The following is a 27,952-nucleotide window of genomic DNA, read 5'->3' as shown; positions in this document are numbered from 1 at the left end:
TTTTGTCCTCAATTGCAGAAATGCCGCTCGTTAACAGGGTTGTCTTTAGTTCAATCTGGCAACCCTATTTCTGGACTTTGTTAGCAAAACTTCGTAACACATCTTGTTTTTCAAGAAGGTTTTTGTCCGTTCCGATAAATTTTAAAGTAGCAGAAGCCAACTTACCTATGTCAAGGTGTAAAAGTCAAGCTTCACTCCGAATACATGGAAGGAATATCGCTGCGAGAAATATGTATGAGTTAGTGTGGTGTATAAGAACCTGGGCCACTTAATGGCAAAGAAATAAGTGTTGAAAATTGAAAATGTATTACGAGTTAGATTTCTGGTTTAATTTCAGTTTATGTATTGAGTATCATTGAATATATTTATTTTCATTATTTCAAGTTAGGTTTTAGTGCTTGTTAGGAAGGTTCTAGAATGCTGGCCCGCACATATATTTGAAGGTGGGTTAGCAGCCAGATTGACTAATTTCTTTATCAAAGCACAACACTCAATTCACATAGTAATGCCGAGTGAGCGATAGGAAATGAAGGCAGGTTAGTAGCCAGATTGATTACTTTCTTTATTACTACTCAATGAAATGTGGGCCAATGTTCTATAATTTTGCTGTGCTTGTTTTTCGAATCGCAAGGGACTATTTTCCATGTTGTTAGTACATCAAGTTATGACTCAGATTTACAACGTACGCAAGAAAACAAGATCTTTTTTTTTCTTGCTTGAATTTTTTTTTCGAAAATGCTTCCTTTGTTCTTGAAATTGTGTTGTAATTGTGACGAGAATAATGTTGACTAATTGAAATTACGGTAGTTAATGGTAAGTTAAGTGCAAGACAATTTGTCCTCACCAGAAAAGACCAATGATCGCACGTACTTGTCATAAAACGACTTCGAAGGTAAAAGCAATATTCATAATAAGGGATAAAAATGTAAATGGGACATACACTCGCTGGAATAGCACAATAAAGTGAGTAAAGGCAAGAATACGATTACTAAAATTATTATTATCCCTAGTGGTGGCTTCAGATTTCAAGATAGAGTGGCACCGAAACTGGCTTATAACTCAGTTTTGTAAGATAGTAAGGCAATTTAGTTACTTATTCAGTGATAATGCTGTTTTATATTTAAAACTTACCCAACAGTCGAATACCGTAGAATATAAATCCAATGAAAAGAACGTTTGCATGACCTATTCTGTCGATGATTGGTCCAGAGAGCACTAGAAGAGGGATCCCTGCACTTCCACCAACCGTGATTGTAACACCCATCAAGGATCGAGAACCTCCTAAATCTTGCAGAAGCCAGAACAAAAAACTCTCAATGTATCCCCACGCCATGCCTGGAAGAGTTGAAGTAATTATAACCTATTAGTCTCAGTAATTAACATACATTTTTATTCATATTCAGAGTTGAGAAATTTGAGATAGTAAATTCCAGTATTTCCCGTATCCAGTGGTGTGAAATACACTGTAAAACGGTGGTTGGCCAAGTTTCTTGAAGAAGACTGTTAATGAATCATAATCAAATAAGTATGTTTTACTAAAAGTTAGTTTAATGGTAGAACAGTTGGGTATAATATGAAAGAGTTATTGCTTATAATCATTTTGTTTTACGTAAATAGACTGAAATATTTACCTAAAGACATACATTTACAATGTATGGGCAATATTTAGTTCGGAAATGCACTTGTACTTCTTGTATAAGTTCAGATCTCTACACGTCTAATTAATCAATTAATATACTGTGATAATAAACCGTACTTCCTTATATAAGGGGTTACCAATTACCTCATAATACTATCAACGCCGTATTCTTACAGGAAACCTATAACTGAAGATCACCGGTACCAGGACAGGTATTCTAAATATTTGGATTCTATTGAACTATATCGTACTCTGAGTTCTTAGTTTGAAAGAAGTAAAGCGTAAACTATATCCACGAAATGCCGAAGTTAACCAAACCAGCTCCACTCCGTTACCATCTGTTTTCTATAAAGTGATGGAGAGAGTACACATTTATCCCTTACTTGAGAAGCTAAAATAGTTTCGTCGGTATGCACACACTATTGGACCCAGAAACATGGAAATACTGTACATTCAAGAAACACTACATGGTTCACAACTTGGACAGAAGTTCAGTACGCTGTTTGAGTTTGACTCCACTATGGATTAGTTTCATAATCAAAATTTTAAGACTTCCATACTATACTATGCTAAGTATCAAAACGTCTCAGTCCGTCTGCCTATCTGTCAACAGATATAAGATCAAAAGCAGATATTGAGAAGTAATTTACTGAAATCTATTTCAGTATTCCAAAAATAGGTTTAATGTCATTGGTTAAACTCTTCGTTCAAATTGGAACTAGATGAAATTAATCATTTTCCTTTACAACGTTGATCGCCATAGAATGGAACCGGTAATAGGTAATGACAAGCGGATTTATGGAATTGATTCAGCGTTTGAAAAAAGATGTACTATCTTCACCAGCATCTCTCTATTAAAACTGGAAGCGGTAGAAATTTACTACTATTTCTGTTGTCTATGGAGCTTTCCAAAGAGCAAAACGGTAAGGGATACCAGCAAAGTGAGTTTCTGTAATTAATTCAGCGTTCTAAGAATAAGATTAATCTTCTCCGTTAATTCGTTATTCAAATTAATCATTTCCTGTTTTAACGTTGATCGGCACAGAGCAAACACGGTAAGAGATAGAGAGAAGTGGTTCCATGAAACCGAATCAGTGCCTCACCCATTGGTCCCATCTACTCCATTAACACACGTTTCAAACCGGAAGTGGATGATTAACAATTTCCAGTTATAACGTTGATCGCCATACAGTAAAAATGGTTATAGATACCAAGAAACGATATTCTGCTATCAATGAAGTGTCCCAGGAATACATTTCATCTCCATCCTATTCTCACTATTGAAACCGGAGGTGGTAGAAATTTACTACTAATTCCGGTTTCAACATTAATTTTCATAGAGCAGAAATGGTAAGCGATAAAGAGAAGCGGTTTTCTGGAAATAATTAATCGACCCACGAATACGAGAATAATTCCTGTCCATTATGAAGAGGTTACTGAAACTAAAACGGGGATAAAAGAAAACTAGCTATCTGAGGGTACCCGTAAAAAAGAGGGTTTTCTCCTATAATAATACGCATAGTAGCTATTATGGGGCCAAACATATTTTTGCTGGGACCAAAACGTTTGTTCCAATTATAAAGGGGTCACAAGTGTTCGTTAAGGGAAGTTCCACTATATTATATAACATAATATCCTAATGAATTTAATAAATTTGCTCAATAACAAATCACATAGCTTACAAAGCCCTTACCAGAGAGACAAAATAGTACTAGTGAAGTCTATTCACTTCGAAGCTAACCCACCTTCAGCTGTTATTTTGGTCTTCCTAATCAAAAATCCAACTGTATACTTACCGAGAACAAACACCGCTATAAACAGAAATATGGCTTCAATGTTCTTTAGCACAGTCAATACATCAGAAACAATATTTTTGGCAGGATGTTTGAATTCCAAATTAATCGTCAATATTAGGAAACCACTTGCTATCTTCAGTACAGCGTACAAATAGAAGGCAGGTCTGTAAAAGCAAAAGTAAAATAAAAGTTTAGAAATATATATACTGCAGACAACAATACATAAGAAATATGATTCGATTACCGTAATTCCTAAATTTGATATCTCTTAATTAATTATCATAGCGTGGATATCTAGAATGTTGCTAACGTTTCAGCATTTGTAGATAAAGAGGAGATAAGAGTATTAAGACATTAGATAAATAGTAGATAATAATATTAAGACATTAGATAAAGAGGAGATAATAGTATTAAGACATTAGATAAAGAGCAGATAAGAGTATTAAGACATTAGATAAAGAGGAGATAAGAGTATTAAGGCACTTATCAACCCTAAGTACAAAAATTGCCAAATGTTATTTTTCCTTTGCAATGACGCACTTCGTGACCCTTGCTAATTATTCTACTTTTTAAAATAACTTGTATATAGTTACATGCAATTATATATATTTGTGTGCATCATGTATTACTAACAAATTAGGGTATACCACTACTGGTTATATATTACTAAGAAATTAGGGCATAGTTATTTTGGTTTATAGGTTATAGTTATATTTGATTATTGGTTTAAATTATTTTCCGTTATTATGCTTGATGTGTATGTACGTGTATTTTCCTTCCTGTTAATCTTTATTTTATAAATTATCTATATAATTTAAAAAGGATCTTTTTTCTTTAAGTTTCTAACAAAAAATCCAATTTAGTGGATTTTTCGTCTTATTTTTTAGCTGCTTACGTTAGTAACTGGGGTCGATTGAGAACGAAGGTTTTGGATAGCCGATTCCAGCACAAGCAAGTTCCGCGAGAGACTTTCTCTGTTTATAGAAATATTTGCAAATTTAACTGCCTTTCTTTGTTATGGAGAAGGGATCATAGAGACCATATCGTCGCATGAGGACCAGAGGAACGTAACTCCAAAAATGCGGTTTTCGTTATCTTCAAGCTTAGGCATAATTTTGAAAGCCCCACTTGGTGTAAATGGAACGTAACGCCATCTGTTCTCCTCGCCGATCATCTGTTCTAATGTAGCTCAATTACAATCTTATTAAAAACACATTTTTCTAAGAAAATAATATTTTTGTTCTCTCGCCTGTAAACCTACAAAAATGGAGTTACGTTCGTCTGGTTCTCATGCGCCGACATATAAGAGGCCCTCTAAGAGGGTTTGGCTGTTTTTCTATCATATATATATTCGGCTGTTCTAAAAATGGCGCCCACCGAGCACAAAGCATTATTCTACAAGTCAAAATAAAGCAAAATATATATATATATAATTGTATACTTTTCGAGTCCTCGTCTGAAGACACAAATTGCACTATGTGGCAACGTCACAAATAAAGAACCATATATATTAGATTTACCAATCTATGAACTAGTTATATCAATTCTTTCCTAATGACAGCTGAAGTCGATATTGATTGATACTAGCATCACTTATTAGGGTAGCAATCAATTCAACTGCTTTTTGTATTTGTAGAATAATGCTAATGACTCCAAGTTAATCCGCGACGTTGCCACATTGTGAAATTTTGATTCCCCATAGCGGCTGAAAGAGGCCCCGAAGGGCATACATTCATATAACATTTTCTCTTTATTTTGGCCTGTAGAATAGTGCTCTGTGGGCGCCATTTTTAGAAGACCCGATATACATATATATACATATATATACCTTTCGAGTGTTCGTCTGGAGACACAAATTGCACTATGTGGCAACGTCCGAAATAAAGAACCATAGATTAGATCTACCAATCTAACAAATAGTTATATCGATCAGATGGCAACTAAAGTCGCTATTGATTGACACTAGCATCACTTCTTAGTGTAGCAATCGATTGAACTATTTGATGTATTCGTAGAGTAATGCTAGTGGCTCCAAGTTAATTTACGACGTTGCCACATTGTGAAATTTTGATTCCCCATCGAGCCCATATATATACTCGAAGGCTTCACTTCGAGGCAAGTTTCTCCTGGAACTATCATTATGCAGTCTTAAGTGCTAGCTGTTTCGGTGTTTGAGAATTCTTAGTTTGGCTTATAATAATGGCTGTGTTGTATGATCCCGATGCAAGTTTTTTTTTTTTTTTATTTAGGTGGCATATCTTCCAGAATATGTACTTTCTGAGTGTACGGCCAGGGAATTGCATTTCGTAATTAGCTAAAGGATAGGAGAATCCGTACTTCCAGACAGGGAAGTACGTTTTTTATATTTACTAATGTGTATTAGTAAGGAGCATTGGCATTTCTTACGGAGACCGTGTCCATTTTGGATATTGGTCAAACTTTTGTTTGTATTGATAAGAATTCTAGCATCCGGGATTCGGTGTAACGAAACAGATTATATGTTTTATGGTTGAGAGCCTTATTTAGTTCTTATGAAACTCTATTTCTTTCTGCAGTCTGACTATGTACAGTTTATTGTGAAATTAACGTTGAACTTCAGTTCTAGGCATTGAGAACCTCAAGGGCTTAATTTTAATAACCTAACCTTAAAAAACAAGCTTCTATTGAAAACTCTTAATTTGTCTTAATTAATCCTACCTACCCTATCCTCACGTAATTTTAACTAGTTCGCTATCCACTCAGTGGTGCACCTATTTCTCAGACAATCCATATGTAGGGCTTTAGAACAAAACTAAATTCTGTTGCTGTCTTTAAGGTATCAAGAGAGTATGATGGCTTATACATGGACGCATGTTCACCTTTCTCACATTTATGAATTAATTAGGAAACATTAAGGAAATACTTCATTAAGGATTTATTTAGGCAGTTTTTCTTTTAATTAGAAGTTAGTCTGATTTTGACAGAACACTTGGGTTTTTGACCACTACATTAGATGATCTTTCTGCTCAAATTAGAGAATCATCTCTTATAGAAGTAAATAATTCTATTTTAAATGGGAGAAAAGTCTTATCTATGAAAATTCCCCTGAACCTGTGATGATTCATTATACAGGGTGGACTAAAAGTAGGTACACAGTATCATACTGATCAGCTCAGTGCATTTTATATTATTTCTTATTCTTATCCATCAGGTAGACTTAGTTTCTTTATTATTTTTTCCTAATGTGTTTTTACTTACATCTTAAGCTCGGGAGAGCCAAAGCAAATAAACCTATAAACTACAACGATATACTTGATCAATGCAGAGGTGTATACCTACTTTTGGGAAACCCTGTATTATAGTTCTCTTGCAGAGATATTTTCCTCCTAAACAACTTTTTTCTTATGTTTTTAAAACCATCTTTCAATAATAATAATAATAATAATAATAATAATAATAATAATAATAATAATAATAATAAGTGAGTTTCATTTCACAGTATGGAACTATGCTAGACTTCTAAACTATAGGAATTTAATATTCAACGTTGAAGTAGTACATCTGAAACTATTGTATTTGAATAGAGGAATAAGATGGAACCTGTTCTTCCGACGTTGAATCCATACCTAAAGGCCATTGCTCACTATCTTTTACTGTTTCCACTGATTAATATTAACACATCCGAGTCTCTGCACGTCACATAGCCGTGATTTTTTTTTTTTTTTTTTTTTTCAGTGGACGGATCATGTCTGCCCGACATGATAAAATTTCCATTAATTTGACCATTGGATGGCTATCCGTAGACGACTTTTGACACCTCATATACTTTGTGATCCTTTTAGTACATGTAAATAAAGAATTAAAAAAAAAAAAAACAAGTGTCAGTGCATCCAGTGAAGAGCGAGTTAGAGCGATCAAAATTGACAAACGTTTCTCGCGTCTTTATTTGCATTTTTGATTCAAAATGGGAAATTTATCCGAAGAAGAAATATGGAATATGCTTGATGAGTTTGCTGTTGATTCTGAATCTGAAATTGAGGATTCAAATATTGTCCCAGATTATGTTGGCGGCGCTTCTATAGCACAGAAGTTGAGTTTGGTTTTCTTTTATCTTGTAATGATTGACCAATAAGGATGACTGTAAAATAAGCTTTTATGTGAGTGGGTGGGAAATCTCTTTGTAATATTTTCTTAGATACAACAATCGTATTTATTTATTTAATTATTTATGTTCTTATACATTTTCTGACAACGGTAGCACGACAGAAGAGCGAATACAAAAAGGGCAAACGACAAAAGGGTGACTCCAGAAGAAAAATAGAAATAATCGGCTTTGCACTATATTTTTACTCTTATACCTTTCTGCCGTTTCAAAGTATCTGTTTGTGTTGATGGTTTGTAACATTTGAAGGGCTGTAATGCGCCGAAAAGGTCATATGTGCATATTTATAATCAAACATATTGCTTATCGGAATTTTTTCATAACTGAAAAATGTACATTTATAAAATAATATAAAAAGGCAGAGAAAATTGAAAAAACAGGTTGATAATGTTGTATTCTGTAGTACTAAGTTCGTATTTCAAGAAAATTTTTACACTATTTCTTATAAAAATCTAAAAGTATCACAAAACCTGTCGACTTGAGGAAGAAACATCGCAGAAATGGGCTCTGACTCGAATGTTTAAATCAGAAGAGTTAATTGCTGTATATCACTTCAGGTTACAACAGAGAAATAAAATCAGGACGTAAAAAAAATATTCTTGCAAACTGAATCTATATCAAAAAACTGTTTACCGCTATCTGTTTCCTTTTTATCCATCATGTGATCAGTGTTGTAAGTGAAAAATCGTAGATTTTTACAACTTCCGGTTTCAAACGATAGATAATAGTGGAGACAGAACTCATTGTTGTGACGTTGAATCTATGTCAAAAAACCGCTTCTCATCTCTTACCGTTTCTGCTATTCTAAAATCAATATTGAAACCGAAGGTGCTCATAAACTTTTAATTATTTCCGGTTTCCGTATAACGTTGCATGTAATAGTTGCACGTTCTCTTGATCCGCTGAGTTATTTACTAAAAACACTAGTCGCTATCTATAATTGTTTTTTGATCTATGGCTATCAACGTAAAAACCAGAAATAGTTTATATCTGTCACTTCCGCTTTGAATTGAGGATTAACGGAGATGAAACCTAGGCTTGAGACGCTAAATGGATTACAAGAAACCACTTCTCGATACACCTTATCGTTTTTGCTCTATAAAAATCAATATTGACACCGGAAGTATTAGTAAAGGACCCCTTAACACAAGAAGCTCCAAATTGAAGTGTCGAATTTTTGCAAAACTCTGATGCTATCAGGAAGATATAGGGCTGGCACATCATGAAAAAATATAGTTTCCGAAATAAAGTAATTGTTATTGCAGACGGGGGGAAAATTACAAAATATTTTATAATGGAGTATATGTGAGACATGTGATAAATGGATTTTTTTTATTATTATTATTATTTCTTGGGTTCAGCCTAGGGATCTGAAACTTGGACAGTGTATAAAGTATAAACACTGGCAACTAATAGTTAAAAACCACGGTGGAGACTTTTATAGTTTCGACTACTGTGCTGGACAAAAAGTGTGAAATAGAGCATGCTATCCAGGGAGATGCGTAGAAGCTGACATTAATTAAATTAATATTTTCTTTGGGTTCTGGTCGTACATATAAAATATGACTAATTGACAGCAAACCAAATGAAAAAACGAGAACATTTCATAATCCATATGACACATGATTGAATCAAAATTACACTGACTCCAAAAATGCATAGGCTATAGTTTACACCAACTATAGTCGTAGCCAACCTAAGTTTTCAGTGACGTAATTTCAATAGCTCCAAATCACTAACCATAAGTAACTCAAGTAATGTTGGAACTGCACCATTATGAAAGGGTTTCCTACTACAGAACCTCATTTTTTAGATTTACCTGCACCTAGTTAAAATTATTAGTGCTTTGAAGTAACATAGTTAATATATATACACATAATGCATGCTCACAAATACGCAATGATCTTAAGTTATAGAAATGAATACAGGGTTGCAATATTTTCTGTAACAAGAAATGCGGTTTGTCGATGCGCGCAAACAACTAATCCCACATTTTAACGATTATTCTTTATGTAGAACAAATTGTAAAGTTATGATTTGATAAAAGAACTACAATATATCCGTGAAGTACAATAATTCACACAATAATTCTGCTGTACAGGTGCAATATGGCGTCTTGTGCAAGGTATATTGTCTGTTCACCTGCGTGTTATTTTCGATTACATAAAGGTAACAGTCTATTAAATAGCCAAGCAAGACAAATTATTTTACACGTGTGTTCATATTTACGACATGCCGATCCCTGTAAAATTGTGAGCGATATTGTAAGCCTTACCACTGATACGACAGTTTTTTTTTTTCGTTGAAAAAGGAATTCTTGGAAGAGGGGAAAGTATCAACACCCGTAATGACAAGAGACGGGGTGAAAAATAAAGGTACACGATTGGAAAAATGGAGGATTTTATAAAGCGTGCCATCCGTCAGAAAGTGCTTAAACTTTGGTGCAATGTAAGCAACAAGGCTCCCACGGTGAAGGAAATGACGGCTGAAATCAACAGTGATTCTGATTTACAAAAACAAAAAAAAGGTTTATCGCCTCTTTCTACAAACTTCAATATGAACGGCAGAAATAATATAAAACCTACGCAAGCTCTTGAGCTTCCTTGGTTATATGGTTAGCATACGCTCTTTCAGTGCGGGGAACCAAGCTTCGATTCCCTCTGGGAATCTATGTTAAGCTGTAGGTCCACTCATCATTTACCCTCAGTGTTCAAAGAAACTCAGATCCAACAAATCAACTACGCATTTTTAAATAAACACACAGCAGAAGCACGAGGAATAGCACAATGTACTTTATTGATGTCCAATTTTCTATTATAATTCGCATCTTTAAAATTTCCTTATTTACCACGAGGTTTCCCATAATGTATTAAAGGTAGAGGCTTTCATCGTACAATTTGCTGATGCAACGCAACGTAGAAAGCATGGAGGAATTATAACATCTACGCTTATTATCGCAAATAAAGATTAAATGTTGCGTTGCGTTGACGAAAATTGTAGTGAATAAGGCCCCGAGAGACAACGAAGGATTCATTTTTTATTAGATTTATAAGCACTTTCATGGGAGCACGGTGGTTCAGTGGTAGAACGCTTATTTCTGATTGGGATCAGAAAGTGTAAAAATGTTGGTGCAATGGTAGGAACAACGATCCCACACGGATAAAGAAATTTCGGATGTTTCTTTTGTACTGTTTGCTAAGTGATCCTCGAACGTGACTGACTGATATGTGATCGTCTATCGGAAGCTCTGTCTTGATTCCTACGCATTGTTTCACACACTGGCTGTCAGCTGTAGAAAACTCTTCTAACTGCGCATGAATACAATACTTTCCTTCTGATTCTGAGTGGGCCAGTGCTTACGTCACTGCAAGCTTAGATTGGCCACGACTTTAAAGTTAGTATTTTCTTTGAGGTATTGTACACAACCGACTAATCTAACTCAAACCAAACGTAAAAAAATAAAACGTTGTATAATCCTTATGACACAGATTAAACAAATTTAAACTGACTGCAAAGATGTGGAACACTTCATATCAACTCGGTGCTGTAAAACTCACAAGTCTTTGGTGGCAACGAAAAATATTAAGTGGGCAGCAGGAAAAGTAAATGAGGTGTACCTGCCTATTGCCAAGTATCATAAAACAGATATGATATCAGAACAAAAACCAAGAACCCTTGCTCCACTTGGACACTTACAATACCAACCAGTGATGGATTTTGACAAAACTTGGGCTTTATCAAATTCTACAAATAGAACGTAACATAAGGATTGCACATGTCGGGATTGTATTTTAAACCTTAAAATGTTGAAACGGCATTATAAAATAAGGCAAAGCTGCCATTACTTTTCATGTGTTCAGCCGCGTAGGCCTGCGCATTCTCGATTTGGTACACACCTAATGTTATTTCATATAAATCATCTGCAGTTAGACGAGGAAATTCAGTCAGTGAAGTAGCATCGCATAGTTTCCATACCTGTGATGTGCACCTGGTAATGTTTCCCGAATAAGTAAGCTTTTCTTGCAGATGATTTGGCAGATTAGCACCTGATAGCATAATAGCAACTTCTTGCATTTCATCGGAATCTTTAGTTAGGGGCGCTGCAAACTGGTTTTCCATGGCGCAAGCAATCAGAAGATATGAACGAATATGTGCCAACGCTGCTATGGGGACTCTATTTCTGAACATTTTGAAGTTCATTTTGATGTGCCCATCTTTGGCCTCTATTGGCCATCTGCCTTTCCTGACTACACGTGAAAAGTTTACATCTGCTGCTTCGTGTTGTTTTAAACCCTTTTGAATGAGAGCCGGCATGTTGGCAAGTATTTCTGCTTCCTGCAATACAGGTATGGAATCCCGAAATCCTCGATTGACCAGGACGCAGTTACCAGGCTCTATGAAGTCGTGTAAATTATGAGCTGCATCTCTGAACAAAGAGTTGGTAATTTTGGCATCGTTATTTGTACCAACAAATGGGCTATAACATCGACAGTAAACCCAAACAGTGTTGCAATCATCATTGGCTTTAAAAGAGAACGACATTTCTGTACACTGCATAAGCACCTCTGAACACTGTAATTATTTGACTTTTCAGTATGCATGTAAGTACCACCCATAACTAACACAAGTTTATTTGCTGGAATTCCATATAATTGACTACTCCACTCCGGAACATTGGTAAGAACTAGGTATGTTTTTAACACCTAGAACAATGGGAACAAACCTTTCTACCAAGACCTCCCGAACAGACTGCAGTGCTCTACATACTCCGCTTTCATCTTTGTATTTTAATAGTGCAGCTAGAAAACTATTTGACAAGTCATGTTGAAGTTTCATGAGGAGCATTGTCAATCTGTTATAGAAACTCATGTTGGCACTTGGTCGCAAATAGGAACAGAGCTTACGAAGATTCATAAACTGTTTGTTTTTTACACTAGTTTTTTACACTAGTAAAAGCAATTAGGTCATTGTCCGAAACACAGGTAACATCAATAGCTTATGAACAGGGTTCAGTTTGTACACCACAATTAATCATATCCATTTCACCCAAAACAGTTTCGTCACAAGAACCACTAGCCACTGGAACATTCTTTCGCAAGTTTCTAACGTTGCACCAACAATTTTGTGCAGAGATAATTAACAAAACAGAAAGATTTCTCAAGTGAACCACACAAATAACTTACGGTCTGCAACTCCATTTGACTTCCAACGGCTCATTTACATTTACCTCGAAACCATTTTCCACATACTTCACATCCTGATGGCTGAACGCTCGCCATTCTCACAACAACAAATGTTACAAACAATTGTACGAAACGAATCAGCGGTACAATATCCTCGTTAACTGACGGTCATATCACAGCAATGTCACTCCGAAATGATCACTCTCAGATTGAAAAAAATTAGACACCCAGTCCTGTAAACAGACACTATGGACATTCTGTAACATTCCGATACAAATGAGCGCTACCGCAAATACAATTCGCAGTAAATAACGTAATTAACCAATACGCAGTCTATTGGTGGTTTTCGTTGCTCCAGGTTATTACGCTTGCGTTATCCTCTCTCCCTACACTAGCTATACACTATAGTGGTGTGATGATGATGTAATTGATTTGGTGGTATTCTGCCCAACGATACGCCTTTGATCCGATGGTTCTTTTCAAAAGATGAAGTCACAGGAACATTATTTTTTGCGACATATTCTCCCATACGCCGCAAGTAAACATTCTCGATTTCTCACTTTTTGTCAGGCACAGTAGTTGGAAACCATAAAAGTCTCCACCGTGGTTTTTAACTATTATTTGCCGGTGTTTATGCTTTACACGCTGTCAAAAACCCAGCTTCCTAGGCTGAACCCAAGGTACCTCAAAAAATCCATTTGTCACATGTGGTATCCCATATACTCCATTATAAAATATTTTGATATTTTGTCCTCCTCTGACAGGATAATTACTTTATTTCGGGAATTATATTTTTTTCGTGACGTGTCAGTAGCAGCAGAGTTTTGCAAAAATTCGACACTTCAATTTGGAGCTCCTTGAGTCAAGGGGTCCTTTCTACTATTTCTGATTCACGTGGAGTGTTGCGACTGGTGATCACTCGGTCGAGAAAGCGTAAAACCTTTTCTCAGACATGCCATCCTGAGGTGGTTTTCCTTCTTCAGATCAGGCCAATGTCGGGATGGTACCTAACATACAGGCCCAGGCCGCTTCCTTCCTTCCCTTTCCTCGGACCATATAATCAGCGAGGGACGTCATTCCTCATATGTGACGAGCTAACATAGTCACAGATGCTGAAAGCCCATACTCCTATTCCTCAGCGAGTGGTGATGCTGTGTTCTCTTGAGACGCTGAATCGATTAAAAAAAAAAAAAACTACTACTTGTCGCTATGTATGAGCATTTCTGTTCTATGAGGATCAATGTTGAAACCAGAAAAGGTTGGTTTCTACTACTTCCAGTTTCAACAGAGGGTTAATGGATATGATGGAACCCCTATTCTTGAGACACTGAATCGATTACAAAAAAGAAAAAAACGTCTCTGGATATCTCTTATTGACTTTTTTCCTTATAGAAATTAGTATAAAACCGGAACTATTACCACATTTCAAACACTTCTGTGTCTGGTAGTGTTATGCGGGTGGTGATGATACATTCCCTTGAAATACTGAGTCGATTGAAAAAAAAAATGTCGCTTTCTGTAAGATTTTCTATTCTAAGAGTCTCCTGGTTTGAATAGAGGGTTAACGAAGGAGATAGAACCTATGCTTGGGACGCTGTATCAATTCCTTGGGACGCTGATTCAAAACGTTTCTCGATATGTCTTTCCTGTTAACAGACAGACAGATTGACGGATATAGTCGTTCTAAAAGACTTTCAACATTTATACACAGTGTAGTTTTCGAAGTATAATAATAATAATAATAATAATAATAATAATAATAATAATAATAATAATAATAATAATAATAATAATAATAATAATAAATAAATAAATAAATAAATAAATAATCTAGTTAGCTCACACATTTGAAGAGGCAAACACTTTGTGGAAATTCGCAGAATTATGTGAAACATAGTGAGGAGTGTGTTTTCTTTGTAATGGCACACTCACTGCTATTATTTAAGGTTGAAATCGCTTAGGAGAAAAAAATGGATTCATTCATTTTTATGAAAGTATACTAACTGTAATTTTCCTTTAATATTCCTGATGATTATGATTCTTTCAGATTTTCCAGTAAAGCCTATTGATGATATTGAATTATTGAATAATAAGACTTTCAATAGTTCTGTTGTAGAAGGGCTGAGGTGGCTCAGTGGTAGAGCGTTCACCTCTGGTACTTGGGGTCCCAGGTTCAATCCCAGACTCCGCCTAGTGAACTTTGAGGTGGGCAAACACCGTGTGCGTGGGTTTTCCCGGGGTTCTCCTATTCCCTCCCACTTTCTTCATTCCATCATTTCATTCATTTCTTATCATCACCGTCTCCTTTAGCCTAGCTGGCATAATCGTGGGACGTAAAACTCAAAGATTTCATTTCATTTCAATTGTTCTGTTGTAATTTTTCTCAAGGATTTCAGATCAGATTAGTCCATACAACTGGTAAGAATGAGCAGTTTTCTCTGGATTCTAGTGCAACTCTGCCATCTGCTGCCTTTTCGTAAAACCTTAATAGCTATTTGGCCAGAGAGAAAGTTCCACGTGTTTTATTACCGTCATCGGTAGATGGCTCCGTATGTAACGTACAACAGGCTTTTCTCAAGATGTGTACTTAGACTCACTTGTGCCATCTTATTGTTAGAACTTCTTGAACGTTCACATGTTTGAATGCAAATTTAGCAGTTGTCCTAATGAACTTTTGGAATAGCTATGTATCACTCAAAAATAACTAAACTGTGATGCTTCTATCAGCGCCGTAACTTAGATTTTTTCTGGAGGGTAAGCATTAATACGCGTATTTGGGCCCCCTAGAAAAGTTATTTTTTCTAATTTTTGGATACTCTCTTTACATATTTCTCTTACGCTCTATGGGCCCTCCCGCATGGCAAGGTCTGCGGGGCCGTTAGTTACTCCTTTGGGCCCGTTCCATACATGGCAAATCAATTAAGGGGACAATATTGACAAATCTCAAAGCCATACGAATAAATATTATTTCTAGGGTCCCTAATGGTAGACATTTTTTACTTAAATGGCCCACTGTACCTTTTGTGTGCTGTATTGTTTATGTAATGTAGTAAACCTGTTTGATGCTTCATTTACAATTTCATGTTCGTATCGTATATGGAGTAAGAAAATTTTGTCTTAAAGTGGGCCCATCGAACGGCGGGGAGCTTCCCTGTGGATAAGCTTGCATATGTGCATTATTTTTATTCATATTAGTTTCATTTTTTGTATATAGTTTAGTGGTTTTAGTGAATTCTTTGTGATTCTTTTAGTGATTTTTCTGGTGAGCTTTAGTGAGTTGTGTTTGCATTGGCTGGCAACAGTGCCTTCAGTGTGCTATTCAAGTTGTGTCTGTGCATTCGAAAATGTGCTGCGAAGTACAACTAGGCAAGCATATTCATTCATAGTTTTAGAAAAGCATATTTTTCATAGTTTTTAGAGAAGCACATGTTCATTCATAGACAAGATTTACATGTTCTTAACAGTGTTTTAGAGTGCTACTCAGTTTATGTGTGATCGAAGACAAAGTATGATGGTTAGCAAGCAACATGTGGTTTAGCTAGCAGCAAGCAACGATTACTGCAGAAAGATGTTAAGATAAGTAATTCATTGTACTAATATTTAAGTATTATATCAGTATATTAACATATGAACAAAGCATGTTATATTTATCATATTAACACATGTACCTTTAAATAAGAATTGAAGCAAGTAACATCTAAAATATTCGTCAAGTCTTATTTCTCGTTCCTTCATGATATCTGGGTGAATCAGTAAAATGGGTTTAATCATACAGTTCATTAGCTTTGGATGTGATATGTGTGATTTGTAAATAAAGTACATAAACATATCACCCCTTCATACATCATCATTTTTTTGGTCCTCCGTCCACCGGATATCAGAACGTGAAACGTGACTGCATTCTTTGTTCTCCTGTGTGTTTGTGTGGGTGCTGCTGTCATAAGCAGGACAAAGCTGTTCATATCAGTATAGTGGTGTGTGTGCATTCAACCCAGCTGAATTCAAGGTTACACGTTTGTAGGTCACTCAGAAGTAAAAAAGGAAAAATATATTGTCAGCGCTTTGTGTAGTTAAAAAAGAAGGACTGATACAATGGCAGAAGTGCAGTTGGGTCAATTAATTAAGAAACGTGCTTCGGTCAAAGGTCAGGCAACAAGAATACAGACATTTCTTCAAAAACTACAGAATGAAAATAAACCTAGCATACAAGAAGCAAGAACAAGGCTAGTTGCACTTGAAGGGGTTTTTATTAAGTTTGATGAGATACAGTCAGAAATAGAGCTCTTAGATGAGACGGGTGAACAAGAAACGCACAGAATTACATTCGAGGAACTGTATTATGATTCAAAGGTTAAGTTACAAGAATTTATTGATAGTTTTGAGCAAAAAACGGATTCAGGGACAGCAAATAACAAAGCTGGAAATTCTAGTAGTAGTTCAGTACAATTGCCTAAAATTTCCTTGCCCACATTTTGTGGTAAATACGAGGAGTGGTCGCCCTTTAAGGACATTTTCATTTCCCTTATTCACAACAACGAATCATTAAGTACAGTTTGTAAGTTTCAATATTTGCGCACATCACTCAAGGGAGAAGCGTTTACATTAATAGCAAATCTGCCAACGGTAGAAGTAAATTACGAAATTGCATGGAAGCTTCTTGTTGAACGCTACGAAAACAAACGGTTGATAGCTTCGACATATGTACGAGGGTTGCTCAATATCAAGCCAGTAACGAAAGAAAACGCTAAAGACATTAGACAATTTGTAAATACTGCACGTAGTAATTTTCAAGCCCTTGAAGCATTGAATTTGGACAAACCTTTGCATGACGTACTCCTAACACAACATTTAGTAGAAAAACTTGATTCGACAAGCAAAAGGGAATGGGAAGCTGAGCAAAGTAGTGACTCCTTTCCATCGTTATCGGAATTATTTTCATTTTTAGAAGGTCGTTGTCAAATGTTAGAAAACATTCGTCCTACTCAATCTGAAAGTACTTATGACAACAAAAGTGTAGATTCCAAAGCAAAAAGAAAGAATAACAGTCAAGTGAATGCGTTTGTTACTGTGCTTCCAAATGCATGTAATATTTGCCGTAGCAAAGAAACGCATGCGGTTTTTCGCTGCCCAGAATTTCTGAGTGCTAACATTAATCAAAGAAAGGAGCTCGTGAAGCAAAATAAATTATGTTTTAATTGCTTAGGTAATAAACATAAAGTAAAGGCATGCAAATCAAGTACGTGTAAGAAATGTAATTTTAAGCATAATACACTGTTGCATGAAGATACTACTCAGGAGGCTACTAACAAAGACAGTTCAAGCAAAACAAATAACAATAATACTAATATACCTAAAGTTAAGGAACAGAATCAGGTTCAAGTTCAACCACAGGACTCTTATTGCTCATTTAAGATTAATTATGGTCAGCAAGTCTTATTAGCAACAGCGTTAGTTAACGTAACAGACACTAAAGGTCGTTTTCAACAATGCAGAGTGTTATTAGATGCAGCGTCTCAATCGAATTTTGTAAGCGAAGCTTTAGTTCATAGATTAGGTCTCAAGAAAACGAAAAATCGTGTTCCCATTAGAGGTATCAATTCTGTAACCTCCGAAGCTCAGTACAGTGTTAAAGTTCATATTTATTCAAGAACATGTGATTTTAATGCAGTGGTCGATTGTTTAGTATTGCCAAACATTACAGGTTGCATACCTTCTAAGGATATTGATTACAGTAATTGGAACTTGCCAAAGGATATTTGCTTAGCCGATCCAAATTTTCATCGCTCGTCGTCAGTAGACATGCTTATAGGTGCGGGGTTATTCTACAGTCTCCTCGAGCCAGGCCAGAAGACTAGAAAAGGAAATTATCCAGTTTTGCAGGAAACGAAGCTAGGATACGTTGTCGTCGGAAATATGCCTTCAATACCCGAAGAAGCCAACCAGTCGGTAATTTCATGTTTTGCTCAGATGGAGACAGACTTGGATACACAATTGAGAAAATTCTGGGAACTCGAAGATCTTCAGACTAAGATTTACACGCCGGAAGAAGAAAATTGTGAGAAGCATTTTTTACAAAATACAACCAGAAATGGAGATGGAAGATTTATTGTCAAATTACCAAAGAAGGAAGAGAATGCAGCTTTAGGAGAGTCTTACAACATGGCACTACAAAGATTTAAGCAGCTTGAAAGAAGATTGCTACAAAATCCTGAGTTTCATAAACAATATGCCGCCTTCATGGATGAGTATTTAAGTTTGGGTCACATGCGAAAAGTTACAGAAGAAGACGTGAACAGCAGCAGCAGTTGTTATCTTCCACATCATCCTGTATTCAAGATGGACAGTACAACAACTAAATTAAGAGTAGTTTTTGATGCAAGTGCAAAAACGTCTAATGGCAAATCATTGAATGACATTCTTCAAGTTGGGCCAATTGTTCAAGATGACTTGTACTCCATTATTTTAAGGTTTCGGTTGTATCCTGTTGCATTTACAGCAGACTTAGAGAAAATGTACCGCCAAATATTAATTCATGATGAGGACAAGTGTTTACAACGCATCCTTTGGAGAAATTCAGTAGAAGAACCGATCCAGTCGTATGAGTTACAAACAGTGACGTACGGGACATCGTCAGCATCCTTCTTGGCAACAAGATGTCTGAAGCAAATAGCGGAGGAAAAGTCCAAGGAATTTCCAGAAGCAGCAGAAGTAATAAAACACAATTTCTACATTGATGATGTGTTAAAATCAGTACCAAACGTGTCAAAGGCCTTAGAACTACAGAAGGATCTTATTAATATTTTAAGCAGAGCAGGTTTCAAGCTTTGTAAATGGAGCTCTAACAAAGAAGAAGTACTTCAAGGAGTTCCTGAAGACTTCAGGGAAAAACAACAGCCAATCATACTTGGTCAGCAAGACGGTGTTAAGACTTTAGGAATAGCATGGATTCCATTAACAGACAAACTTATAATTTCGAACAAAATTTGTAAACACGGAACTGCACCAGAAAGTAATGTTGCAATGACAAAAAGACAAGTCGTCAGTATAGTGTCATCTATCTTCGATCCATTAGGTCTAATCGCTCCAATTGTCATCAAATACAAGAATTTCTTACAGAAGTTGTGGAAGACAGGGATGGATTGGAATGACCCATTAGACACAGTCCTACAAGTTGAGTGGAATCAATTAATGTCTTGGTTACCTGCGATGGCGAAGATACAAATTACAAGAAACGTAATGTCTTCGGAGAACGTTAAGGAAATACAATTACATGGTTTTTGCGATGCAAGTGAAGAAAATTTTGGAGCAGTAGTGTACATCAGGGCTACAGACGAACAAGGAAACATTGAAGTCAATTTACTTTGTTCAAAGTCGAAGGTTGCACCACTGAAGAAGCAAACTTTGCCTAGATTGGAATTATGTGGAGCACTGTTACTTTCGAAGCTAATAGACAAAACGCTATCCATATTGAATATAGAGGTCAGTGGTATACACCTGTGGACAGACTCGACGATAGTTTTGTCATGGATCAAATCACCTCCCAATCGTTGGAAGACATTTGTATCCAACAGGGTGGCTCAAATTCAGAGAATCACATCAATCAATCAATGGCACCACGTGCCTAGTAAAGAAAATGCGGCAGACATAGTTAGTCGAGGAGCGGATCCCAATACTCTTATTCAGTCTCGAGAATGGTGGCATGGTCCAGAGTTTCTTCACACAGCAGAATGGCCATGTCAAGAACAAAATGAGCCGGCTAATATTCCAGAAGAGAAGAAAGTCATGATAAGTTTGGTGGCAGTTCATGAAACAAGCTTTATGAAAAGGTATTCATCGTTAAACAAAATGTTGAGAGTAGTAGCATATTGTTTGCGATTCAAACATAATTGTCTTTCCAAGAAATTAGAAAGAAAAACCGATAGTCTTGACGCTTCGGAACTTCGTTTAGCGTTACACAGATGTATCAAGATAGTACAACATACTACCTATCATGAAGAAATATTGAACTTGCAGCAACAAATGGAAGTTTCAACAAAGAGCCCAATCAAGGATCTTTTTCCATTTCTGGACACGGAAGGAATGCTAAGAGTAGGAGGAAGATTGGAACATTCAAACTTGGAGTACGACAACAAGCATCAATTCATCCTACCTGCAGAACATCATTTCACCCACCTGATAGTCAAAGAAGAACATAAAAGGTTGCTTCATGCAGGACCACAGCTTCTTATTGCATCTTTGCGTACCAGATATTGGATTCCAAGAGCTAAAAAGATGGTCAAGGCAATAGTACACAATTGTTTGGTTTGTTTCAAGTGGAGATCAACAAGTTCATCACAGTTAATGGGACACTTACCCAAGGAAAGAGTAAATGAAGCAAGACCATTTGTACACGTGGGAGTGGACTACGCAGGATTCTTTTATGTCAAGCCCACAATTCGCAGCAAAATTCAAATGAAAGTCTATGCAGCGTTGTTCATCTGTTTAGCCACTAGAGCAGTTCATATAGAAATAGTTTCAGACTTAAGTTCTCAAGCCTTCATCGCAGCATTGAAGAGATTTATTGCTAGGCGAGGAAAATGCTTATCTATCTGTAGCGACAATGGTTCAAACTTTGTTGGCGCCAATCGAGAATTGCAACAATTTTTTGAATCTAAGACTAACCGAAAGGACATCCTGGAATACTCAGCTCAAGAAGGTTTAGAATGGAAATTCATTCCTGCCAGATCTCCTCACATGGGATCATGGGAAAGTTCAATAAAATCCATGAAGTACCACCTACGGCGTGTAGCAGGAACTGCAAGTCTGACATACGAAGAGTTGAACACGTTACTTATTCAAATTGAAGCCATTCTAAATTCAAGACCATTGACAGCCATTTCCAACGATCCTACAGATCCAATGTATCTCAGTCCAGGACATTTTTTAATGGGAGCTACACTTCTCAGCCTTCCGGAACCAGATCTACTAGACGTGCCTATCAACAGACTAGGAAGATGGCAACGGATTCAACAAATGAAGCAGCATATTTGGAAACGTTGGTCAAGAGATTACCTCAACCAGTTACAACAAAGAAGAAAATGGAAGTCAGCTCAACCTAATTTACAACCGGGCATGGTCGTATTGTTAAAAGAAGACAATGTTCCTCCTCAAGTGTGGAAGTTAGGTGTGATTGAAGAAGTTCATCCGGGCAGTGATAATTTAGTGCGAGTGGCAACTGTGAAGTGTAAAAGTGGCATTTTTCGGCGTAGTGTTGCTAAGCTAATTCCTTTACCCCTAGAATATTAATTGATTGTGTCCAATCAAGGAGGGGGAGGATGGATAAGCTTGCATATGTGCATTATTTTTATTCATATTAGTTTCATTTTTTGTATATAGTTTAGTGGTTTTAGTGAATTCTTTGTGATTCTTTTAGTGATTTTTCTGGTGAGCTTTAGTGAGTTGTGTTTGCATTGGCTGGCAACAGTGCCTTCAGTGTGCTATTCAAGTTGTGTCTGTGCATTCGAAAATGTGCTGCGAAGTACAACTAGGCAAGCATATTCATTCATAGTTTTAGAAAAGCATATTTTTCATAGTTTTTAGAGAAGCACATGTTCATTCATAGACAAGATTTACATGTTCTTAACAGTGTTTTAGAGTGCTACTCAGTTTATGTGTGATCGAAGACAAAGTATGATGGTTAGCAAGCAACATGTGGTTTAGCTAGCAGCAAGCAACGATTACTGCAGAAAGATGTTAAGATAAGTAATTCATTGTACTAATATTTAAGTATTATATCAGTATATTAACATATGAACAAAGCATGTTATATTTATCATATTAACACATGTACCTTTAAATAAGAATTGAAGCAAGTAACATCTAAAATATTCGTCAAGTCTTATTTCTCGTTCCTTCATGATATCTGGGTGAATCAGTAAAATGGGTTTAATCATACAGTTCATTAGCTTTGGATGTGATATGTGTGATTTGTAAATAAAGTACATAAACATATCACCCCTTCATACATCATCACCCTGGGAGGCCAGTTGATTTCCCTGTCCCCGAGAAGTTACGGCCCTGATACAAGTGAGTTTATATATATAAACTTCTTTAAGGTATACTAGAGAAGAATCACTTGAGATGGCGAAATGCTGACAATCAAATGTGTTTATTGGAGGACGCACATGCCCTATATCAAAAGACAGACTCTGTCAACCATTGCGGAGCAACGAGCGTGAAAACATATCGATTTGCCTGCCAAGTGCGAAGTACGTAATTAAATTCGATTTCTCTAGGATGAGTTCTACTGAAATTCCAAGATCAGACAAGTCAGAAACTATATTCTACCTTCTTCACGAACCACATGATTCATGCATTCATCAAGGTCGCCTTCTACTAGAGACTTCCGCCTTTTGCTATTCTCGCCTTAATGAAATGAAATCTTTTAGTTTTACGTCCTAGTTTACCCCGTGTAATCTTAGTGTAATGAAGAAAGTGGGAGGATTCAGGAGAAAACCCACGCATATGGTGTTTGTTCAACAGAAAGTTCCACTTGGCGTAAGCTGGAATTGGACCAGGGACCCCATGCACAAGAAGTGAACACGCTCTACCATTGAGCCACAGCGGACCCTCTACTCTTGTCATGTACGTCGGAACGCTTTCTTTAAACCTTCTGTAGCACTTGTGGACATAGCAAGAACTTAAAAAGTTCACGATGGCTATATTATGGTCTTTCGCCAGGATAAATCGAATTATTCATGTAGGTCACACTTGGCAGGTGCTTCGATTGTATTCAATATGTTTCCAGGTTCGCTACTCCACAATTATTGAACACAAGAGCCTGTCTTTTGGTATGAGGGATATACTGTACCATCCCCGATGAACAAATTTGGCCTATCCGCATTTCACCATCTCACGTGATAAGGTTTCAACCTGGTAGCTTAACGGAGGTTGAGGAAAACAAAATCTCGCAGATAAACCATGCTACCAAAATCCAGTATCAATATGCAAACTCTCCCTCTCTAGCCAGGTGAATATATTTTTTGATAAATGATAACATAAAATTCATTTTAGGCATTCATATAGATTGCATTATGAAATTATGATGTTCTCTTTAAATCATTATTATCGTTTATTGAACTACGAAGTATTAGCAGCAGTGAAGCACGATAGGATAAAATTTTATTCTGATGTTTATACGCATCTTGGTGAAATATTCGCACGGGAAGAATATATTTACAGAAAATATTTGAAAGGTACATTATATTGACAGAAAATATTGAACTTCCTATTGTCTTTTAAGATATGCATTCAAATCAAAATGAAATTACCTGTATAAAAATCCAGCACAACACAAGTAAGCCTACTAAATATGCTTAAAAATGCACAACAAACGGCGCAGTCGTTATTCTTTGCGAAAAATTTAAATCTCCTTTCGCCGCTGAGTGTATGCATTTCAAGCAAAGTGAAATTATTTAAAAAAAAAAAAAAGTCAATGCAAGCGCAAACTATTTTAAAACTTATTTTGAATGCTAGAACCGTTTTCCTTAAATTTTTTGCCATTTTATGAATACAAAATGGAAAATCAAAATATTATCGAAACTGTTCATCCTCTTCCAATTTTAGAGCTACCTCGTGGATATATGCTTAGCGTATAGACCTGCAACTCTGGAGACCCGAGTTCGATTCCTGGCGGTAGCTCATGTGGTTCGGATCTTGTGATTAATTGTAGGTCCACGTCTCCTACAACCTCACTACTATAACGAACCCGAAACTCCAATTTCATCCAATCCAATTTAATCCAATCTTTCAATATACAGAATCACTCGTTTCTGTATATTTAACTGAGTGTGACATGACAGGAGTAAGCCTACTTCTGCAAGATTGAGATTGATATAGAGTCATCCAGCAGAATTTTAGATAGGCCTATCTGTAAATTTACATAGAAGAAATCGTGTACTTTCAAAAAGCGGTGAACAAATTAAAAGTACCTAGGTACATGACAAAATGTCCCATCCGAATATTCAAATGCACTTGGGGAATTTCCTACAATAAGAAATTAGCTCCAAATTCGGCAATTTGTAGTAGTCACCTGTTCTCCCACACCCCCAAAATAGCTCAAGTGATTGGTGAAAAAATGAGTTACCGCTTTCTACTTGTTCTCCAAATATCCACAAGTTGGAGTTTGCTGCTTTCGATTTCCAGAATCTGCTTTCGATTTCCAACCATTTAGAAAATCGGCATTTATTTTCGCGTTTCTAAATGGCTGCAAACGGAAAGCTACTACGTGTCTCGTGATAATGGTATCTTATGCAAAATAACATTGTTAAGGGCGCTCTTGTTCCACATTTCGATTATGTTTTATCTATTTGAAAATATCGCATAATTATCGCAAAATTAGCGGTATTTTAATTTCGGAGTGATTAGGCCTCTTAACTAACATTTAATAACCCTCAACCTTGGAAGAGCGCCCAGTGAATTTAGTCTTACTCCTATCTCCTATTTTATACACCGTATATATATATATATATATATTGCCTTCCATTTCAATTCAGGCAGAGCATGTACCATCACCATCTCAGATATTGTTGAAACTTTTTTTTATAGCAACTAGACATGTTTTTAAGAGACCCATATTTTTTTGTTTTGTCGAAAAAAATTTTCCCGCCAAGTAATGGGCCATCAAAGACGGGGAGTACAATTTATGAATTGTAGAAGACATGGAAAATGGTCAATTTCGGAGCCTCACCATTCGGCTATGGAGACAGGTAGAGTTATAATTCTTGTTGTGGTATGTACATAGGGATATAAATAAACTATATTTTATTATAGTTTGGTTTGCGCATGCGTATCTTTTTGTACATAAATTAACAAATGAACGTCAATTTATCTGAAAAGTCGAAGTTTGCGAATTTTTTTCGAGCACTTCCAGTTCGAATTTTAAAATTCTGTTTTCACGGTTGGTAAGACCTAGTTACCCGCTTTCCGAAAAAAAATTTGTATCGCTTCTGTGGTCAACCGTTTTGTCGCAAAAAATTCGAGAAATTGAAAAATTTTCAAAAATCGCCATTTTTGGGCGCCATTTTCTCGAAAACACCATTTTTTAAAATTCTGAAATTTTGTCAGATGGTTCAACTTTACCTGAATAATAAACACACCAAATATCATTCTCGACCAATGCTTCATGGATTAACTGCAGCCTTTTAAAGTTAGCGAAGTTTCGCTAATTTTGATGTCACAGTTAGCAACACTGGGAACAATAAAAGTGCAATGATTTGATGATGTTTGTGGTTCATATTCATTAAATGAAGAATAAAAGGTTTTCTTGGCTGGTTTTTTATTATTTTGAACAAAGGAGCTCTCTGAAATAGTAAAATGAGCCCCCCCTACTCTTCCGGTTTCTTAAACTGAAGTAATCTGAGGTGGAAATTACGATTACGAAACACACAAATTTTAAGTTTACTTGAAATGGCCATCCAATGAATTCTGATGATCTATAAAAGGCCTAAACTATTACCTCAGTATGATTTGGAATGCTCCAGACAAAGTCTCAATTAAGTGCGATGTCATTACAGTGATCGAAAAATGACAAAAAGTTTAAAAAAAATCGAAACGTTTTCTTACGCGTTCCAAAGAAATTTACTGAATTTTTAAACAGAACAATCCCAGCATAAAAATAGGTCACTCGGAATTTTATAGTATTCGACTAAAGTGTGTCAGTCCGCAACCTGAGAGGGAAGTGTGTGTGTGTGTGTATTGTGCAAATTTTAAGTTAGCTGCTACTGCGTTGCTACAAATCAAAGGTGCAACCTGTATTGAAGCTGTCATGAGTGACCTATTTCCTTTAGTAGTATGATCCGTAGAAAATGACAGCTTTCTTCAAGATTGTGGTGAATGTCCTGGAGTGGAAGAAATAAGTGTGGTGTCTTTAAGTATTGATCCTGATGAAAATGAAAGTGGTTACGTATGCCATATGGGAGAATAATGATCTCGTTTAAAAAAAAAAACTGTGCCACTTTCTGTTTTCGTATCGTACATTGCCGGTTTAACTGTAAGAATTGTAATTAATGACTACATCAAGAAAATCCAAAGAGAATCAATTGCTACCGAAAACCACCGTATAAAATTTCAAGATACAAATTCTATTTTACTTCATGTGGACTTCGTTGAAAACTGGACTGTTATTCTGCAAAGTGAAATTCAGTTATCACCGAAATATTGAAACAATTGACAGTTTTGTTGTACTAAACGACGGTAAAACACACGATTCGGCTCATGTACTTATAGTCATAGACAAGATTCTAAACATACTCGAAGAAAAGCGAAAATATATTTTATAGAAAAAGGTTTGAATACGTGAAAATAGGTGTCTACAATTTCCCAAACCGTGTCAGTGATTTCTGATGGTGCTGCATCCCACTTTAAAAATCGCTTTCAGATGTTCGAGATGCAGACAGGTCCGATAAAGCAGTGTTTTTGCAGTGAAACCGGCCATGCAAAACAGATACACAGTATTAAAACCGCAGAAGAAAAAAATGAAATGAAATCTTTAAGTTTTACGTTCCACGGTTAGGCTAAAGGAGACGGTGATTATGAGAAATGAATGAAATGGTGCAATGCAGAACGGCACGAGCTGGGATTGAACCATGGACCCCAAGCACCGGAAGTGAACGCTCTACCACTGAGCCACCGCGTCCCCACCAAAACCGCAGGAGAATTCGTGAGTATAGTGCAAGTACAAACTCCGGGTATTACTCTCGTTTTGTTACCTGGAACTGAATTCGACGACTTCCGCAAGAAAAAAGGGAAAGTATGCGACCAGTAACTGGTATTCAACGAAGTTATCTTTGGCTTTCGGAAAATTGCGAAGTTTTTATGGTAGTAACGGGTCACCATGAACTAACTTCATACTTCCCCCAAAATCGAACTTTTGCAATTCAAAGTGTAGATTTAAGAAATCTGCAAAAAGGAACTTTTGTTATATACATATACGTATGATAACCAGTGGTGCGTAGCAGAAATATTATGAATAAATCATGAATTACGTGAAGTTTAAGTGCTGTTTATGCTTCCACATGAACCTTCAGCAGGGTACAGGTTTCCAGAAGAGCATAAGAGAAGTGAAAATAAGTGTTTTGTGACTATCGACAATGTGCTACGCAGGGGCGGATCCAGGACGGACTTCTGAGGGGGGATTGTAATACTGCTACTTAGA

General features: G+C 36.3%; 1 protein-coding gene across 1 annotated transcript in view; it reads right to left on the bottom strand.

Moving 5' to 3' along the window:
• Nucleotides 1-27,952, bottom strand: part of LOC145684025 (uncharacterized) — a 134,522-nt gene that overhangs the window by 18,033 nt on the left and 88,537 nt on the right. The window contains exons 5-6 of the mRNA XM_081755842.1: nucleotides 3,436-3,599; nucleotides 1,132-1,335 (exon numbers count right to left, since the gene is read on the bottom strand). Coding sequence (XP_081611968.1) covers nucleotides 1,132-1,335; nucleotides 3,436-3,599 — 368 coding nt within the window. The remainder of the gene's footprint in view (nucleotides 1-1,131; nucleotides 1,336-3,435; nucleotides 3,600-27,952) is intronic.

Source organism: Thermobia domestica, chromosome 4, assembly GCF_964235325.1.
Source record: "Thermobia domestica chromosome 4, izTheDome1.hap1.1, whole genome shotgun sequence".
NCBI classification, from domain to species: domain Eukaryota; kingdom Metazoa; phylum Arthropoda; class Insecta; order Zygentoma; family Lepismatidae; genus Thermobia; species Thermobia domestica.
The sequence above is the reverse complement of the archived record's forward strand: the minus strand, read 5'-3'. Positions and strand labels throughout refer to the sequence as shown.